Source organism: Hydra vulgaris, chromosome 10 (genome assembly GCF_038396675.1).
Source record: "Hydra vulgaris chromosome 10, alternate assembly HydraT2T_AEP".
Taxonomy (NCBI): Eukaryota; Metazoa; Cnidaria; class Hydrozoa; order Anthoathecata; family Hydridae; genus Hydra; species Hydra vulgaris.
Window position 1 is genome coordinate 23,862,501 of NC_088929.1, and position 21,462 is coordinate 23,883,962.

The 21,462-nt window shown below is 25.4% G+C and overlaps 1 protein-coding gene across 1 annotated transcript in view; it reads left to right on the forward strand.

Moving 5' to 3' along the window:
* Nucleotides 1-21,462, forward strand: part of LOC100201164 (PHD finger protein 12) — a 68,115-nt gene that overhangs the window by 27,362 nt on the left and 19,291 nt on the right. The window contains exons 9-16 of the mRNA XM_065807562.1: nt 3,458-3,515; nt 7,010-7,138; nt 7,645-8,055; nt 8,176-8,226; nt 10,221-10,461; nt 13,795-13,874; nt 13,951-14,023; nt 17,861-17,944. Coding sequence (XP_065663634.1) covers nt 3,458-3,515; nt 7,010-7,138; nt 7,645-8,055; nt 8,176-8,226; nt 10,221-10,461; nt 13,795-13,874; nt 13,951-14,023; nt 17,861-17,944 — 1,127 coding nt within the window. The remainder of the gene's footprint in view (nt 1-3,457; nt 3,516-7,009; nt 7,139-7,644; nt 8,056-8,175; nt 8,227-10,220; nt 10,462-13,794; nt 13,875-13,950; nt 14,024-17,860; nt 17,945-21,462) is intronic.

Genomic DNA, 21,462 nt, shown 5'->3' on the forward strand with positions numbered 1-21,462 from the left:
ATATATATATATATATATATATATATATATATATATATATATATATATATATATATATATATATATATATATATATATATATATATATATATATATATATATATATATATATATATATATATATATATATATATATATATGTATGTCAGTCATCTCTGTTTGAATTTTGCTGCCAGCGCACGAAAAAGCGCTGGCCGGACAGTCATAATTTGTCTGGTGTGCGCGGTTTCAAAAAATATTATATTATAATTAGATCATCATTTATTTATAATTAGAAGTTGCCCCTCATGCAAATCTGCATTATCTATTTACATTTGGAGGTGCTATCCATTAATTCACTCGAAATTTTGTACTTTGTAATTAATTTTACCAATTTAGTTTACAGATCTTTTTTATTGTGAAAACATCAAATGTTTCCCAATAAAAAAGTGATAATTTTTTATTTTTCTTATTAAAACAAAGTTAAATTTGAAAAAATATTATTTTTAATTAAGAACCTCTATATATTTTGAGAATACTTTAATTAAAAAATAGTGTTGAATTTTTTTTAAATTTCATCATCTGAGTCTTCATTTTCTCCTGTCTTCAATCTACATCAATTAAAAATAAATATAATAAATAATAAATAAAGCATGTTTATACATTATAGTGTTCTCTTTTTCTAATAGTTTACACGTGTTAGTAAAATCTTCTGATTGGTTTAAAGGAATGTCAAAAATATCTTTTATTATGTTAATTATTAAAATTCCATCATGGAAAACGCTATAAAACGTCATTGCACTAATAATTTTAATAGTTCTACTTAGCAAAAACTTATGCAAAAAAAAAATTTTTCAGATACATAAATAAATCATAAAAGTATTTGACAAAGAAAAGATTTGTTGCAATATAAAAACACGCCTAAAAATTATTGGCGAGCGCTAAAAAAAGCGCTGACCAAAGTATTAGCGGGCGTGTTGGCAAGCGCAAAAATGCATGAGCGCGAAAGCGCTCGCCAAACGGAGAAGACTGGTATGTATATATATATGTATGCATGTATGTATGTGTATATATATATATATATATATATATATATATATATATATATATATATATATATATATATATATATATATATATATATATACAACCCTTGGAAATAGGGTCATTTGACAATCTCAATGCTTTATTGTCGTCCTCATTTTTTCTAATTCCGAGGTTATATATATATATATATATATATATATATATATATATATATATATATATATATATATGTATATAAACTTACTGAGAAAGTATGAAGAAAAAAAACAATTTCCAAAGAATTAATGTTCAAGGAAAAAAATTAGACAAATAAGAATATTTGGAATACTTAGGAACAGTCACAGTAAAAGGATAACAATTAATTGAATGACGAGTAACATTAAAATGAATTTTAGTAGATGGCACAAGAGATTCACTAGCTCTTTAGAGCTAGCAAGTCTCTTGTGCTATCTACTAAAGCATCCATTATAATATTTATAGAAAAGAGAAAAAGAAGCAACATTACAACAATGTGACAATGGCTGAAGCTTGGCTTCAAGAGCATGTCCAACTATATTTACAATGCATTATTGCACCTTCTCTAAAAAAGAAAGGGCATTATTTGATGATTCACTCCAGATATGGCAACATAATTCCATACAAGGACAGATATGAGATTTATAGAGATTAAGAATTGAATCTGGAGTGAGTGGCGAGCACGATAAAAAAATGCAACCTTATTTTTGATATACGGTTTCCAAGAAAGATTGGAAGTAAGAGTTAATCCTAGAAGATGAAGGGTAGATGACTCATTGAGTACATTACCATTTATAAATATGGGAAGATCTAGATTGTTTCAATAACAATAATAGCTGAAAATAATTGTGTTTAATCTGGGTTAAATTTCACCAGACACAGAGAGTTCATTGCTGTAACAGAAAAGATTCTTTCAAACTCAAATGCCTTTAAGCAATCAGAGAGTGTTGGCTTATCAAGACAAGAATAAGTGGTAGTATCATCATCAAGCAGTGCCATTTTAGAGAATTTCTGAGAGATCGTTAATGTAAATTTAAAAAAATATATATCCAAAGATAGAACCTTGAGGAACCCCTGAAATTACAGAAAATGAAGGAAAGTGCTGTGCATTGAGGACAACTTTTATACTACAATTAGTAAAGAAGTGTTTAATAATTTTAAAGATGCTACCTAATACACTGTTAGAAGGGTGCTTATGGAGAAGATCAGCATGCCAAACTTTATCAAAGGCTTTGGAAATGTTAAGAATGATAGCCTTAACCTCTCCACATCTATCAAATGCACCATAAAACCTAGGGGTTATTACTGTTAATGAATCAGCAGTATAATAAGGAGATCAAAATCCATATTGATGATCAGAAAGTAAGTTATTAGATTCAAGATAAGAGATTAAGTGTTTGTTAATTAAAGAATTAAAAACCTTACTTATGATAGGAAGAAGACTAATGGGACAGTAGTTAAATAAGTGAGATTGTTCTCCAGAATTTTTGCAAATAGGGGTAACAGATGTCGTTTTCCAACAGGCTGGAAAACAAGACTCTGATAAGCACTTGTTAAATTGTTTTGAAAGTATAGATGACAGCCCAGGATAACACTTCTGCAAATCTATAACTGATATGCAAATCTATAACTGATATGTATATATATATATATATATATATATATATATATATATATATATATATATATATATATATATATATATATATATATATATATATATATATATATATATATACATTCAAATATAAATGCGTGTTTAGAAAAGTACTGTGGCGTCATACTGAAATAACACGCTGCCAGGTGCTTCATTATATAAATTGACTATTTTATAGCCATAAAGGAGTGCTGCTTCACTGACTGAGGGGTTGGCATAGGGCAGCAATCTTTTCTTTCATTATTCTTTTTTTTTTTTTTCTTTTCATTATTTCAGAAATGCTGTATGCTATAAAGGTAGGAAAAACTTTTAACACTTTGTTATCTACATATGCTATAATAAATAAATAAATTATATATATATATATATATATATTTATATATTTATATATATATATGAACAAAATCGAAGTATAAACAGAACAAACTGAACATGAAATGGATAAACTTATAAGAGTAAAGATTCTGTGATCTTGTTTATCCTAACTTTTATTGAAAAAGTATTACTATTAACTAGTAATACTTTAAATTAACTTTTATTGTAGTTCAAAGTACTATTATAACATATTGAAAAAGTTATGTTACTTTTTAATTATTTTATATTATTTTTTTTGTATTCATTTTTTACTACATATTCACAGTTTTTTATAATGTATTATATTTTATAGTTTTTTTTTTTTGAGTACATTAAATTAACACTTAAATGTTTAGTAAAATAAATATTTATAATGTTAAATTTAAAGTTTTTTATTTACTCTAGGGAAAGAATATTAATGAACCGAAAAAATTATCAACCAAAAAGAAAAAAAGTTTGTCTGGTAAGTTATCTATCTATTGATCTATGCATCTATATGTGTATATGTGTGTGTGTCTATATATATATATATATATATATATATATATATATATATATATATATATATATATATATATATATATATATATATATATATATATGTAGGTTGTATTATATATTTAATATTGGTAGGCATGTAGGTTGTATTATATTTTTAATATTGGTATTGTAGCAGGTTGTTTTGTTTTTTCATAGCTACTACATATAGCGGGCAGTTTAGTAAATATGCCCCAGAAATAATGAAAATTAATTAGTTCTAATTTAAAGTATCAACTAATTCTTCCCACTATTGCACGGGCTATTTTACTAGTATATATACTCTTGCTTCGTCGTTTTTTTTTTAAGTTTTCTCATAAAATATTAAGTTTATGTTTTGTTTAAATTTAGTTTGATGACTGGAAAAAGTTTAATAATCTTTTTAATTATTTGATAGACTGCCTGCCCAAACCAAACCCTTGATCGATGTAGCCGCACTTCCTTGTAGCAGCAGGTTATAAGATAGTTGATGTAGCAGCACTCCCTTGTAACAGCAGGCTATAAGATACGATAAATTTAATTAGTTTATTTAAATTAATGCATTTTGACATGATCTGTACCTATCAACGAACTGCAAACATTCAGCTAAAATTGGAAATTGCTGACTTTCTTTCAAATGTCTCTTAAAAATTTGAAATGTATATGCAGTATTTTACCATTTTATTAAGATTTTAAATGAAACATTAGTTTTGCTGGCTTTATTTTAATAAAACATCTGTTTTTTCTGTTTTATTTCAAATGAAACATTTGTTTTTCTATTTTTATTTTTTTTTATTTCATTAAAGCTTTGAATAAAACAGTTTTTCTATTGTTTATTATTATTGTTATTTTTTATTAGTAATTTCATTTGTTATTGAGTATTATTAGTAATTTAAGATGTTATTTTTTTTAACAATTAATTAGTGGCTGCAAGCAACCACTAATTAAGTTGGGAGTTATCAGAAAATAAAGAATATTGTGAACAAGAAAATTGTTAAAGACTTAAAAAACTGAAAGTTGTATGAGTCAGAAACAATGATGGACACTTTATTAAAAACAATGATGGACACTTTATTAAAACAGTAAAGAGAAAGAGATGCAGCCTTATGATTATGGAATGAATATGCTTTATTTTATTAAAACTATTTTTTATTAAAACAGTAAAATTAAACTGTTAAAATAAAGTTGCAGAAGTGGTGAAAATTAATTTAAATGTAAAAACTATATATATATTTTAAGATAAAGTAAAAATGATTTAGAAATAGGTTATTAAAATAGTTTCTCATTTTTTATTTTTGGTTTTAAAAGTTTTATGCTTAATATATTTACACTATTTCATAAATTAAAATTGAAAAGAAATTGAGAAAAATTAAAGCCAGGCCCTCAAAATAACAACTGGCCACATAAGGATTTCTTTAGAATTAGGTTTAGAGTTCTGTATAGAGTTAAAGGAATCTTGGACCAACATAAGTACAATTATATTTTAGTGCACCAAATAAAATCAAATATAAAACGCTATTTCTGGATAAAAATTATATTTTTCATTAATAAAATTACTATTTCAGGACACACGCATACGAAAACACACACATATATATTTATATATATTTTACACACACATATATATACTAGAAAATTCATAGGCGCTTGTGGCGCCCGTTTTTTGCAACCTTTTACACTTGTAAATGATAATTATTTTGAGAAGTGAAGTGAAGCCGGTGAAGGGAAATAAATCTTATATATATTACGCATGCCTAGTGAGTGTTATTAAGTGAAAAAGAATTAAAATTAAAAATTTAAATGACTTAAGACAAATGTTAAAAATAAAAAGTTCTAAGTTAAAAAATTTCATTTAAGAATTTCTTTATAAACTATATTACTCTAGAGTCCCTAATTAAAGGTGGGGGGGGGGGGTGATTTTTTAATTTTTGGAAAGTTTTCCCAAAAACGCCAAGCTTATTAAGACTCCTCCTCCTCCCCTTCCCCTTTTTTTTTTTTTTTTTTTTTTTTGAAATTATTCTTGAATTAAATAGTCTCAAGCGTATTTTGTAAAAAATATTAGTTGGGTTTATAAACTTAACTTTTTTATAAAAAATACATATATTGTATCATGAAAAAGTTCCCACTCCCCTTTTATTAAACCCACCCACCCCTCCCCCATTTATTAGATCTAGCCTAAAATCCCCCCCCTTCCCCCCTCCCTCCCCCAACACACACACCTTGTATTCTCCTCCCCTTGTATTAAGGACTCGAGAATAAGAGCATCAATGATAACGTATTTCTTTAAAAGCAAGACATGTTACTTGCATTTATGTTATTTATTAGCTGAATTACTTAACAATACATTAACCGCCGTGTCTTTTATTATATTCATATTTATTGTCATTAATATATTAGCATCAATTACTTAAATAATAAAAAAATATTCTAAAAAAAACAAAGGTGTAGTGGTAACTCAATAAGTTAATAAAGTTTAAATAAAATGAATTTGTTTTGACGCATGATATTTTTAAAGTAATTAACAGGCTTTATAATTAAATAACTTCCGCACGATTAATACAGAAGTGTTAAGTCAGCATACATACATATATATATATATATATATATATATATATATATATATATTACACACACACACACACACACACACACACACACACACACACACACACACACACATATTGACTAGTGATCGACCAAAGTTCTGTTTTGATATTGGTTTTGAAATGTCAATTTGAACCAATACCGAACCAATTTTGGTTTTGATACTATTTATAAATTCAGTAAAAAGCAAATTTTGGTTGAAAAACATACAGAAAACCGAAAAATTTATAAGATTTTAAATTTTTATCTGTTTTAGAAAAACATTTTTGTAAAAAAAAAAAAGTTATTTTTGAGAATTTTGACAAAATATTTTACTATTTCTAAATTTTGAGCCAATTGTTCACATATTAAATAACGCGTTTCCATTTACTTCTTAAAAATATCAAAACCCCAAATAATTAAGTCATTGCAGTGTGCATAATATTTTGACTGAAAATGTTTATTTAAAGAAAGCAAGTTTGCTTCAAAATTGTCTTTTTTTGTTCATTCAAGAAATAGTATTTATTTGTAAGCCAAAGTGTAAATTATAAGGAAATTTATGTATTATATCTCAATTTGTGAAACATGTGTAATCAGTTCTAGCATAATAAATATATAAAAAAAAACACATGTTAAAATTGCTTTTTCTAATTAAATTGCATTTTCTAATAAAATCGGTCTCAGTAAAATATTTGCCAAAATGTCAGTTTCAGTTTCAGCACTGAACTAGAGGACCAAAAATTTCGGTCTACTTTGGTTTCAGCTTTTTTTTTTGTTTCAGTTGATCACTAATATTGACCATCTATTTTTAATTTCAGCAGATCAACATAATATTATAAATTTTGTATAATTTTTTAGGTACCAGATATTGTAAAAGCTCAGTACAAAAATCCACCTGCTCAGTTTATGCCAACCATTTGCCAATCTGATATTCTTTTGCCACACATGAAACCTTTGAGCACACCAACTCCTGGAGAAAAAGAACAAGTAATTAAAACTTTAATTTAAAAAATTTATTAAATTAATTTTTTTTTAATTTTCTCAAATTTTTAATATAATTTTTTTTTTATAAATTTATTTTTAACATAAGTAAAAAACACATTGCAGTATACAAGTTTTATCTGCTAGACTAGGACTAGAACTTTTTGTTGAACATTTGAACATATTGAACATAATCTAAAAATACAATTACAAAATCTAAACATTGAATCTAAGTACGCTCAATTTTCATTTCATTTTTTTTTTGTATTTTACTGGCAAAACTATTTTTTATTACAATTGTTATATTAAATTATTACAGCATAGAGTTTTTTGTGAGAGTTGTCACATAAACTAATATTATTAATTGAGTTGTGTGACAAACAGTTTTTCTTGTAGTATATATAAGTATGTCCCCCTCTAAGTACTTTGTTACATGATAAGAATTATGCAAAAGATGACTGAAAGTTGATATATCATTATTATAGTTATTTATAATGACTTTTTTCTATTAGTGGCTAAAAAGTATAATTGACTTGCAATGCTCTATTGCTGGTGCACTAGAAAAACAAAAATCATACACTGTACCTCTTAAATCAATAAGCTCTCAGTTGTCATCACCTGTGATTAGTTACATGTCTTCAGATACATCAACTGGAAGTTTTGCAATAAAATATACCAATAATACTAATGAAGTAAATAATATTCACAAAGAACAAGAAGCAAAGTTAGAATCTCAATCGCTCTACAAAGAACATTTGTCATATGATAAAGAACATTTTTCTAGTAATAAAGAAAATATACTATGCGATAAAGAACATCAGTTTTTTGATGAGCGCTTCTCATATGATAAAGAATTTTCTTCTTGTGATACTGAACTTGTTTCATTGTATGATAAAGAACTTGTTTCTCCATTTGAAAAAGAGGTTAGAGGTTAGAGATTTGAAAAAGTGGTTGATTAGTTTTATAAATTTTATTTTTAATAGTTTGTTTGAAATGTGATGAAACGCAAATTAAAATTTCTTTGTTTTTATTTGGGATTTTAGGATATGGTGGTTGAAGGAAAAAAAGCAGAAAATTGCGTCAATCAAAAAGAGGTATTTATTAGTGCACTGAATGTTTTAAAATTTTAAAATTTCCCAATTACAACAAACCATAACTTAGTTATTATAATTATCAAAAGTCTTTCAAGTAGTCTAAGAGAAAACATCTTGCTAAAATACAAACCAATAATCTTATTGAAAAATATGTTTTTTTAAGTTACCTAAAGTGTACTACAAATTGTTTTAACTTTTTTGTTTTAATAATATGGTAGAATGGTTTCGGCACCATGGTAAAATTTGCAAATTTTACCATATATAACTTTTGTTTAGATAATTATCAAACAACAATACAAGTTTACCTTATGTGATTATAATCTTACCTTAATATTTAAATATTTAGTAAGACAAATAATAAATTAGGATCAACAAATATTTCAAAAATTAAAAGATAAAATGTACTTGAATTCAAAATGAAATTGTTCACAAGTGTGTAAATGATAAATATATTATAGTTGTGATGTTTTATGTTTTATTTTGATTTAATTCACTAGATTTGTTATATTTGTTATATAGATAGATGGATTAGATAGATTAAAATCATAATTTATATATATGTATTATATATAAATTATGATTAATCTTAAATAATCTAATGTAATTGTGAAATAATAAATTGATGGTTATATCAGGCTACTGGCTATTTCTGTGCACTCATAAGCTTCATAACATTATAAAATGTTTAGCTTTTATCAAATTTAAAAAGCAATATTTTTAAATTTTGTGTTATTTATTAACTGTTGATTTAAATTTTGGTTCGAATGTTTTTATCATTTTTCGAAATGATGGTTGGTTTAACATTGCCAGTGGGTTGGTAGTATTGACAATCATTTCAATCACAATACTGTGTTGAATTTGGTGTTTACTTGATTCCGTTGGCTACATAGTGACATTTATGAAATCGGCTTCATTTTTTCTCTATTTTCATGTAAATTTTGTGTGTTTTCTCAGAAGATGCACCACCAAATTACTGGAGTTTTTCTGACAAGACATGTAGATTTTTCAGTTTTTTTATCGAAAATAAAGCATTTCTATACAGAACTGTCATATTTTTTACTAGCCAACAACCTTGATAAACTTATTCCGTTAGTAATTGGATTATAACTTTAGAATCATTATATATTTAAATTATTTTTTAACAAAAGATTGAATGTAATGTTAACGGGTCAATAATCAAACATAAAAGAAATTCAAAACATGGCAAACAAGCCAAAAAGCACATAACCAGTTTTGTGGTCAGATATGTGCGCCAACAATAAAGTGAGTTAAATTTATAATTAAGTTATCTAAACAACAAAATTTCATTACATTAAATTTTTTTATATATATATTATAATAATTTTTGGTTGGTAATAATTCATAATTTTATCCCTATTGTAGTTTTTGATGATGATATTCAATTCTATTTCAGTTTTTGTTCTTTGGATAATTTCTAATTTCAGTTTTAATTCACATTAACGTAATTAATTTTAACATTAATGAAAATATCACTGAGTAGAACCATAATTGCAGACCTTGTTTCTATGTCTTATGGTAAAACCTTTGTATCAATTTTTTTTGCCGACCTCGAAAAGATTGAGGTTGGCAAATTATTGCCTATCTTATTTTTCCTAATTCCGAGGGTTGTTATAGTATGCCAAATTGTTTTTGTGCAAAGATAAAAAAATATGAGAGGATTAAAAATGTTAATAAATATATTGTTATTATTATTTTGTGTATTGTTATTATTTGTGTTATTGTTAATAAATATATTATTATTATTATTATTTTGTGTATTTTATGTAGGAAATTATTATACTTTATATAAAGATTTATATTATACAAAAAATAATAATTTGAAATAAAACTATTTTGATTAGGGGCTGTATTGATTTTAAATTTATTTCTGTGTCATTAGAAATATCTTAAAGAAATAATCCATTTCAATTTTTATAATTTTTAAACTTTTTTAATTATAAATTATATATGCCAATATCTTTTTTAATTAATAGGATTTTGAATTGGAGCAAAATAATCTTGATGCAACAACGTTAAATGATACATCATCTATTAATTTAGATGGATTGATAGTAAGCTCTTCACCCACTGTTCAACAATTTCAATCTAATATATCTTCTGACTGTGTTGGCAAAGATGTTTTTCCAAAACTGTTAAATGTGACACCTAAGGTCCCCTCTGTTCTTACCTCTGGAAGGCATATGGTGAACAGTATAAGTACAGAGCTTCTAAGAGGTTTTACAATTTTTTCTTTGTTAACTTTTTTTTAGTTTTTATAATAATGTGAAAAGTTGCCCATATATAAGTATGAAAAGACATATTTAAGTTACAATCTGCACTCTGTTAAATTGTATATACAAACTTTTACCATATTCAGCATACTTAAAATGTATTTTTTTTCTTGAAATTAGCATGTTCAAAAGCTTCTATGAAGTACTTTTGAAAAGACTTTAAAGTCAAAAAAATTTCAGTAATTTGGTTAATATAATAAACCATACTGCATGAAATTATCTCAACATTTTATTATAGACAATGATTTGTGCCCTAAAAAAACTTAAACAATAGAAATAAAAATTATAGAAATTAATAGTAACTAAAAATAGAATTTATTAGGAAAATTAGGAAAAGACAGTTATAGAACAGTTAAAATGGTTAACAGAGTGAGGTAAAAGATTTATTTTTTGCAGTATGCATTTTTTGCGGTAAACACCTTTTTATGGATTTGAAATGTTCTGACTAGCTCACAAAACCTGTAGAAATTTGTGAACAAAACCATTCTGAACAAAAATTAAGCATTTACTACATAATTAAATTTCAAGGAATATTCCTCTGTAAAAGAAAATTTGAGGTGATTCAAGTTAGTCATTTATTATACACTTTCTTTATTTTTGATTTGCCAGTGGGAATTTATGTTTATGTTATGTTTTTTTATACAATAAACGACTTTAAAATTATGTAAACAATGTATCTGATTTTTTGCGGTAAAAAAAAACTTTCGAAGCTATTTTTTGATTAATTAAAGTAATTTATGTGATTTATAATGTAAATAAGGAAAGTCACAACACTTTTTATAAAGAAGAAGCTACAATAGCCGCTGTATCTTAATATAAAAAAAGTTATGTTGAAGGCCTTGCAAAAAGTTTCAGAAGAAACATTATGCTGCTTCCAAAAAACAGAGAAAGTCTGAATAAAACTAAAAATGTGTTAACTGAATTTGAGAAAAAATAATTGGTTGAATGGCTTGTTTTATCATCAGCAATCCTAAAACAAAGGCAATTAAATGCATTTAATTTTAATGATTTTTTATAAATTTATTGCATTATTAACTAATAAGAATTTAAAACAGTCATTTTTTAAAATAACTCAAAAAACAATTTTTCTACCGCAAAAAACAAATTTCATACTGCAAAAAGTAAATTGGTTAATTAACTTTGTTTTTAAATAAAAACATTAAAGTACATTGAAAATAGGATAATAATGTATATAATATTTTCTTTACTACACCTGTTGCTGCATATTTCATTTAAGGAGACTATATGAGTAAAAAGTTATAAGTGAACAAATTTTCAAAGAACTGAATACAGCAAAAAATGCAACTTTTACCCAACTTCAAAAATTAGAAATGTTGTAAATCAGGAAAATATATTGTCTGTTTATTGCTTCATATTTGCATTACAAGCAAACAATTATTAGAAATAATGTACTATAAAGTTGCTTATTAGTGCATTGGTTAGAGTGCTTGTCTTCTATGTGAGATATTCTTGTTTTTACTGCGCTCAGCTAGTTTACTAATAAAAAGAGACCTGTCACAATTCATTATAGTTTTTAAGTTATAAAAAAATATTAAAAACTAAAAAACAAAAGTCAGATTAGAATTCTTTAACAGTCTTTAATAGTATGTTTACAGGGTGTTTCATTATGTGTAAGTTTAAAATAGCACTTTCTCAGAAAAAAATCTTTAAATTGCATATTTTTTAGAAAATAATTTTTTTGCATATGATCTAGTTTGTTTGTTGAATTGTATCAATTTTTGTTGCTAAAAATAACAAAATGAAAACAATAATTACAAAATAAAAAAAGTATAAAAAAACAAACCATTAAGTCTAGAAAAAGTGCTCGCACCATAGTATACACTACTTTTAAAGCATGTGGTTCAGATTGCTATTTTATTTATATTGCTATATACAACTATGTCAATCTTCTTCCTGGAAAAGGTTATGTTGGAAACTTTGTTTAGTGTTGTTGAGCACTTAGAGATATTGATGAACACTATTACTTACTACTTATCTATTGCACTGCTCTATTACTTTCTAATTATCTTTTACACTAAACTATTACTTACTACTTATCTATTACACTAGACTATTGCTTACTACTTACTACTTGTCTATTACACTAGACTATTGCTTACTACTTACTACTTGTCTATTACACTAGACTATTGCTTACTACTTACTACTTGTCTATTACACTAGACTATTGCTTACTACTTACTACTTGTCTATTACACTAGGCTATTACTTACTACTTATAAAAATAAAAGCTCTTAATGTCTATGAGTTAAACGTGTTCCAAAACTTGTTATTCATGTTTAAATATCAAAATGACATGCTTCCAAAATCCTTTAATAACTGATTTCTAAAAATTATTCATAAATACTCAATGAGGTGCTTTATCCATAATTTTAATTTACCTAAGTCAACTCTTAAAACAATTTCATATAGAGGGCCTCATCTGTGGAACATAGTTCTTAATGAAAATATGAAAAGTATAACTTCAATAAATTGCTTAAATTAACAGACACAAACATATTTTTGTATTTTTAAATGGAAAAAAAAAATATTGCAATATTTCTTACTGTATGCATTTATTTAATTTTTACAATTTGTCATATTCTTGTTGTAATTATGTTTTAACTTGTTTTATATAACGAGTATTTTTAAATTTATATAATGAGAACTTTGTAAAAAATATTTTACGTTTACTATAGCTTGATGACATGACTTCTGCCTTCTACTTGCTCCTGTTGTTATTAACTTTAATTTAAATTTCATTGATAAAATTTGTACAACAAGATCATTGTAAAATGTTTATAAATGACAAAATAAAATGTTTCTAATCTGTTATACTAGGATATTACTTACTACTTATCTATTACACTGCACTATTACTTACTACTTGTGTATTACACTATGCTATTACTTACTATTTATCTATTATGTTATCTACTAATAGATAAGTAGTAAGTAATAAATCAGGTAAAAAATTAATATATTTGTTAAAAGATTCCTTCTGCACCAATTAAGTATGTGATGATATGCAAAGTAATTAAAAATCCTCCTGAGCTCTAAGCTATTTTATGAAATAAAACAAACTTAAAAAAGCATGTTTTATATATAAAGAAAAAATAGGATACACTGTGTAATTGATATCTGTGTGCAAGTATTTTTTATTAGAAATATAATACATGTATAAATACATATTTATTAATTTTAGTATGATTTTTATACTTTTTTTTTTTTTGATAATATATATGTTCTCAAATTAACACAAGTTTTTCTTTTACAGATCCAACATTGTCTCAACTTGATGATAGACTTGTACGCATACTTGCATTTCAAAGACTTCAACAACTAGTTGAGAAAAAGGTCTTATTACACAAATATTTATATATTTTTAAAGTATTTATATTTTAATTTTTTTTTTTTTTTTTTTTTTCTACAGAGTCATCAAACACCTAAATTTAGCAAGCCTGGTATAACTGAGAAAAAAGTTCTTTTACAAACAACATTAACAAGTGATTTTTTACATTTATATTAAAAAATAGAAATGAGTTTTAATTTTATAGTGTAGCTGTGTTTGGGTTTCCATATATATCCTTCAAGCTATCCATATATATCCTTCAAGCTATCCATATATATCCTTCAAGCTATCCATATATATCCTTCAAGCTATCCATATATATCCTTCAAGCTATCCATATATATCCTTCAAGCTATCCATATATATCCTTCATATATATCCTTCATATATATCCTTCATATATATCCTTCATATATATCCTTCATATATATCCTTCATATATATCCTTCATATATATCCTTCATATATATCCTTCATATATATCCTTCATATATATCCTTCATATATATTCTTCATATATATCCTTCATATATATCATTTATATATATCCTTCATATATATCCTTCATATATATCCTTCATATATATCCTTCATATATATCCTTCATATATATCCTTCATATATATTCTTCATATATATCCTTCATATATATTCATTCATATATATCCTTCATATATATCCTTCATATATATCCTTCATATATATCCTTCATATATATCCTTCATATATATCCTTCATATATATCCTTCATATATATCCTTCATATATATCCTTCATATATATTCTTCATAAATATCCATCATATATATTCATTCATATATATTCATTCATATATATCCTTCATATATATCCTTCATATATATCCTTCATATATATTCTTCATATATATCCTTCATATATATTCATTCATATATATCCTTCATATATATCCTTCATATATATCCTTCATATATATCCTTCATATATTTTCTTCATATATATCCTTCATATATATCCTTCATATATATCCTTCATATATATCCTTCATATATATCCTTCATATATATCCTTCATATATATCCTTCATATATATCCTTCATATATATCCTTCATATATATCCTTCATATATATTCATTCATATATATCCTTCATATATATCCTTCATATATATCCTTCATATATATCCTTCATATATATCCTTCATATATATCCTTCATATATATCCTTCATATATATCCTTCATATATATCCTTCATATATATCCTTCATATATATCCTTCATATATATTCTTCATATATATCCTTCATATATATCATTTATATATATCCTTCATATATATCCTTCATATATATCCTTCATATATATCCTTCATATATATCCTTCATATATATTCTTCATATATATCCTTCATATATATTCATTCATATATATCCTTCATATATATCCTTCATATATATCCTTCATATATATCCTTCATATATATCCTTCATATATATCCTTCATATATATCCTTCATATATATCCTTCATATATATTCTTCATAAATATCCATCATATATATTCATTCATATATATTCATTCATATATATCCTTCATATATATCCTTCATATATATCCTTCATATATATCCTTCATATATATTCTTCATATATATCCTTCATATATATTCATTCATATATATCCTTCATATATATCCTTCATATATATCCTTCATATATATCCTTCATATATATCCTTCATATATATCCTTCATATATATTCTTCATATATATCCTTCATATATATTCATTCATATATATCCTTCATATATATCCTTCATATATATCCTTCATATATATCCTTCATATATATCCTTCATATATATCCTTCATATATATCCTTCATATATATCCTTCATATATATCCTTCATATATATCCTTCATATATATCCTTCATATATATTCTTCATATATATCCTTCATATATATCCTTCATATATATCCTTCATATATATTCATTCATATATATCCTTCATATATATTCATTCATATATATCCTTCATATATATCCTTCATATATATCCTTCATATATATCCTTCATATATATCCTTCATATATATCCTTCATATATATCCTTCATATATATCCTTCATATATATCCTTCATATATATCCTTCATATATATTCTTCATATATATCCTTCATATATATCCTTCATATATATCCTTCATATATATCCTTCCTATATATCCTTCATATATATCCTTCATATATATCCTTCATATATATCCTTCATATATATCCTTCATACATATTCTTATACCGAAAGATCTGCATACGCTACTTTTTCTTTTTCAACTAAAAGTTTAAAATTAATTTGTAAATGTGTATTCAAACATTTCTGGCATGTTTTTCAAAAATATCATCTTAATTGCTTGGTTTATCTTGTAAATTTTATTCAATTGGTTTTGAGGTAACATTAATTTAAAATCTATCTATTATATACAAAAATATCTGCTAAAATTAATTGTTAATTTATAATCTTTAAAAAAATTAAAGTCATCCATACTCCTAAATAAAATTTGTGTTTTCTAATTTTGCAGAAAGTTTTACATTTTTCATACCAAAGGTATTCCTAAGTTACCAGTAGAACCAGCAATAATGCACACTTTCTCCTGCAGTTATTTATAAAAAACAAGATGGTACCCAAACAATGTTTTTGATTTTTGAGTAGACAATACAATAAAAAGTCTAAATCTTTTCCAAACTAGTTTCTTATAAAAACATATTTCAAGTAAATTTACTGTTTTAAGTAAAAATCATCTGATAAATGTGTTACAATTAATTAATGATAATGAATAAGAATATATAATTTTTTATTTCTAACATTTAAATGTATTTTTAATTAAAATCTGTTTGATTATTTATATACATTTTCTGATTCATTGTTTACAAAAGCATTTGTTGATTTTTAGCATAATTACAAGTGCAGTTGTATGATAACTCACAAAACAATAACAATGCAAAAAACAAGATGGTCACCAAAAAAAATCTTTAAAAAAAGTGTTTCATTTATTTAAATTGGGATTTAATGTAGTTTTAGAATAGGTGTTTTAAAGTATCTTAAAAAGTTTAAAAATAGGTGTTTTGAAATATCTTAAAAGCTGATTTAATATTAATGCTGAAGTTTTATAACCTAATCTATGTGATATAGATGAACATTTAGACAAAGTATGAAAAAGTTCTGAGGTGAGTGGCTGCATTTGTCTCCATATTTTTAATGGTACAACCCACTGATGAAATCATATTAAAGGGTTTATCAATCTATTTAAATTGCTTTGAAATTTTAAAAGGTTTGAAAATATCTGTTTCCTACAAAAGTCAGCTGCAGCAATAAAAACTTGCAAGTGCAAGAATAATATTTTATATAGTTGAGTTAAAGCTGATTCTAATATAGTTAACATGTTGTTATTAAGTGCTACAAAAATTATTACTCCTATTACCATATCAGAACCACTACAGAAATATACAGAAATCTCTTGTTATATAAACTTAATAGTTTAAAATGAATTGAACTAAATAGGTTTACAAATAATTTGATATAAAAGCAATTAAAATTTGCTATATATATATATATATATATATATATATATATATATATATATATATATATATATATATATATATATATATATATATATATATATATATATATACATATATATATATATATATATATATATATATATATATATATATATATATATATATATATATATATATATATATATATATATATGTATATATATATATTTTATATATATATATATTATATATATATACATATATATATATATATATATTTTATATATATATACATATATATATATATATATATATATATATATATATATATATATATATATATATATATATATATATTTGATCGTAGGCATTTTTGATCAGTCTCTTTTTTAAATTTTTTTGACTTTTTTTTTCTCTTGTTTGTATTCTTTATATTATTTTATAGAAAAAGCCATTGCAGTTTTATCTTCTCTAAATGGGCTTGCTCCAGCATGTTACATGCGCTACATGACTATTAATCTAGGGCAAGGTATGATTATGTGTGCAATAACTTTATTATAATTTTTATTTCTTACAGTAAGATAAAAATGTGCTGGTTACAAATAAATCTTTTTATTTATTTATTTTATCTATTTTTATAATTTTGTCAATAACTTTTTTGAGTAGTTTGCAAATAGTTTAATTTTGTAAAAACTTAAGTTTTGTGGAGGAAGGGGGGTGGCTTTAAAAGTTCTGGCTAGATTTCAGTTTTTGGTTTCTGCCAAATTTTGTTATGTACCAAAAATAGGTATTGTAAAAATTTATTTATCAGTAAAGCATAAATATCATTTGAATAAAAAGTTTGATAAAATATTTTCAAATTAAATGTTAAGATGGCTCGTAAAGAAAAAATGCTCAATCTTTATTAAAATTTGATTTTTTTTTCAAAAAATATTTTGCATAAAAACTATATTATTCTAATTAAACATTTTTTGTAATTTTTCTTTATGATCTTTATTAAACAAAAATTTTTCAAATAATTTTTGCATAACTCTTTGTTATAAAATTATGTTTTTTATTTTAAAACATGAAACCAGTTTAAAAATCATGTTTACATTATATAATGTATACAATATTGTATAATGGCAAACAAACTGTAGAACACATTCCACAAAGCAAAGGTTTTGCAGAGTGTTTTTTAGTTTGTATTGAGTATGTGTAGCTATTAAAATCTGAAAATCTGAAGTTTAAAGTAAATCAGTTTACCAAGATAAACAAGATGACAGAAACTTTTAAATATTTTCACTACGTCATCAATAATTTGTTAAAATTTTTAATAAGGCTTCTAAAAAAGTTTTCCAAGATTTCCTAAATAGTTTAACTTGCTTTGAGTGTAATGTGCAAAAACATTTTTACAAACAAACTTAAAAAGATTTTCGAAAGAAGAACTAACTTGATTTGTTTCGTAAACAAACTTGTAATAAAATGCTCTTCCTGTGATTAAAGTAATAAATTTTATATATTTCCATTTTTGTTATATTTGATGCATGTAATCTGCGGTACTTGATCTAGACTGAGCAATGAAAGCCCACAGAAAAATATAAAACATTTCTATTGAAAAAACTTTTTATATAAAGGAGGACAACGAATAAAAACAAAGAAAAATGAACAGATTTCAGAATAAACACAGATTTATTTTCAGAAGAAAAAGTTTATACACAATCATAGTCAACAGTAATTTTATCGTTAAAGTATACCTAAAACAAAACAGGACATATAAGAAAACAAAAATCTTCATTAAATACATATTTTTAACTTTTTTTACCACAAATATACACATGCATAGAGATATCACTATTTAAAAACAAATAAATATAAAATGATAGGAGGTATAAGGTAAAAAAAAAATATTATTGCTTTCGTGTAATCATAATTTATGTAGTGGTGGTAATAAACTTCTTCTCAGAATCACGTTTATTATTACCGGCATTTCGAAGAGGCTCAGCACCAATACCTAGTTTATCCCATCAAATAAACATCATTGCCATTTATGCTATACTCCAGGATTTACGCCTACTCAATACTGCAGTAAAAAAGGAATTCACTACAAACAGCCAAAACCTTAACATCACATACATTTGTAAAGCACTAATATTTTTGAAGAAATAATAGTGAGAAATTCAATATCAAGTAATATAACAAATTTAAAATAAAGTAAGTAACGATTAATTTAATTACAAATAAATCGTTTTTAAAAAAAACCACAAAAACGCAAATTTAATTGACCAGAACGTTTTTAAAACATCCTGAATGTTTTTAACAATATAAACAATGTTTTTATTTATTTATTTTTTTTACTGTAAATCATGCGCGAAGTGTTGCTACATCGACTATCTTATAGCCTGACTTGCAAGGGAGTGCTGCTACATCGACTGACAAATATCCTGACTCGCAAGGGAGTGCTGCTACATCGGCTGACAAATAGCCTGACTCGCAAGGGAGTGCTGCTACATCGGCTGACAAATAGCCTGACCCGCAAGGGAGTGCTGCTACATCTACTATCTTTTAGCCTGACCCGCAAGGAAGTGTTGCTACATTGACTGAGGGTTTGGTTGGGGAAGGCAGTCTATCAATTAATAAAAAAAAATAATTCCGGTCTTGCATTTTAATTTTTACTTTTTGTCAACAAAATATAGAAAAAACTTTCGGACAACATCTACGGGTTGTATATATATATATATATATATATATATATATATATATATATATATATATATATATATATATATATATATATATATATATATATATATATAGTCAGATCAGGTTATCCTGCTACTGGTAACATGTAACCCAGTACAATCTGCTTCATGTCCTGCTGCCTTGTAGGATACGCCTTTTTAGGCAAAGGCTAGGAGATGCCAACTCCGATTTAAAACACTCCCTGCCTCGTGGCTCTAGGTTGAGTAAAGGCTAGAGATGGTGTCTCGATAAAAATACTCATCTTGGGAGGATGTTAAATGCATCCAGCTACTGTCTTGTTGAAGGCCTCCTAGGCAAAGACTTAAGGGGTAAACAGATTCTATCTGTTGACCAGCCTTGCACCCCTTCTTCATCTATCAGGCTGGCGCAGATGTATTTTAATACATTGTTTCCAGTTTAGGATGTTGAATGCTGGATCTTCTTGACTCAATGCATGGGTTTTGCTTGTGTCTCTGTTTTTATGACTAGGCAACTCATTCTATTATCTCCTAATGAGGTTACAGCTCTAAAACTCAGTTTTATGGTTCTGAGGCCGGCTGGTAGTCAGGTTTCCCGAACTCTGTGGTAGCTCTCAGAGAGGCTGATTCCATCAACAGCTGAAAAATATCAAAATATTAACCATGTCCATAATATTACCCATGTCCATAATATTAACCATGTCCAAAATATTAACCATGTCCAAAATATTAACCATAGCCATGTTGCGCATGGATGGTGTCCCTGTTTGTACTTTTGGTGTGCATTGCGGAGGCCACATTTGGAGCCCTTTGTTACGGCTTAGGGTTTATTAGTAGTAATAAGGCAATTGCTTGGGCTATTAAACGGTGTTCTGAGTACTATCTATGCTTTGAGTCAAGTTCTTCAATCCAATTTAAAAATGAATAAAGTACCAAAAACTATAAAACACAAAAAACCATCATCATCACCAAGTTCTCTAAACCTATCGTTCACTAATATTCGTGGTCTTCGAAGAAACTTTTCTTCTGTTGAGTCTTATCTCTTGCAAAGTTCACCAGACCTACTTGCTCTTTGTGAGACTAATTTGAGTTCGGCTGTCTCATCTTGTGATCTTAGTGTTGATGGTTATCTTCCTCTAATTCGTAAAGACTCCAATAGTCACATGCTTGGCCTGGGCATTTACGTTTGTAAGAATTCACCCATTTGTTGTGAAACTAGGTTTGAATCCACAGACTATTCTTTTATGTGCTTTCGTTTAGCACCACTTCACTCCATTGCCTTTCTCTTTGTTCTATATCGCTCTCCTTCATCTCAAGACTGCACACTTTTTGACGTTATTTCTGATCA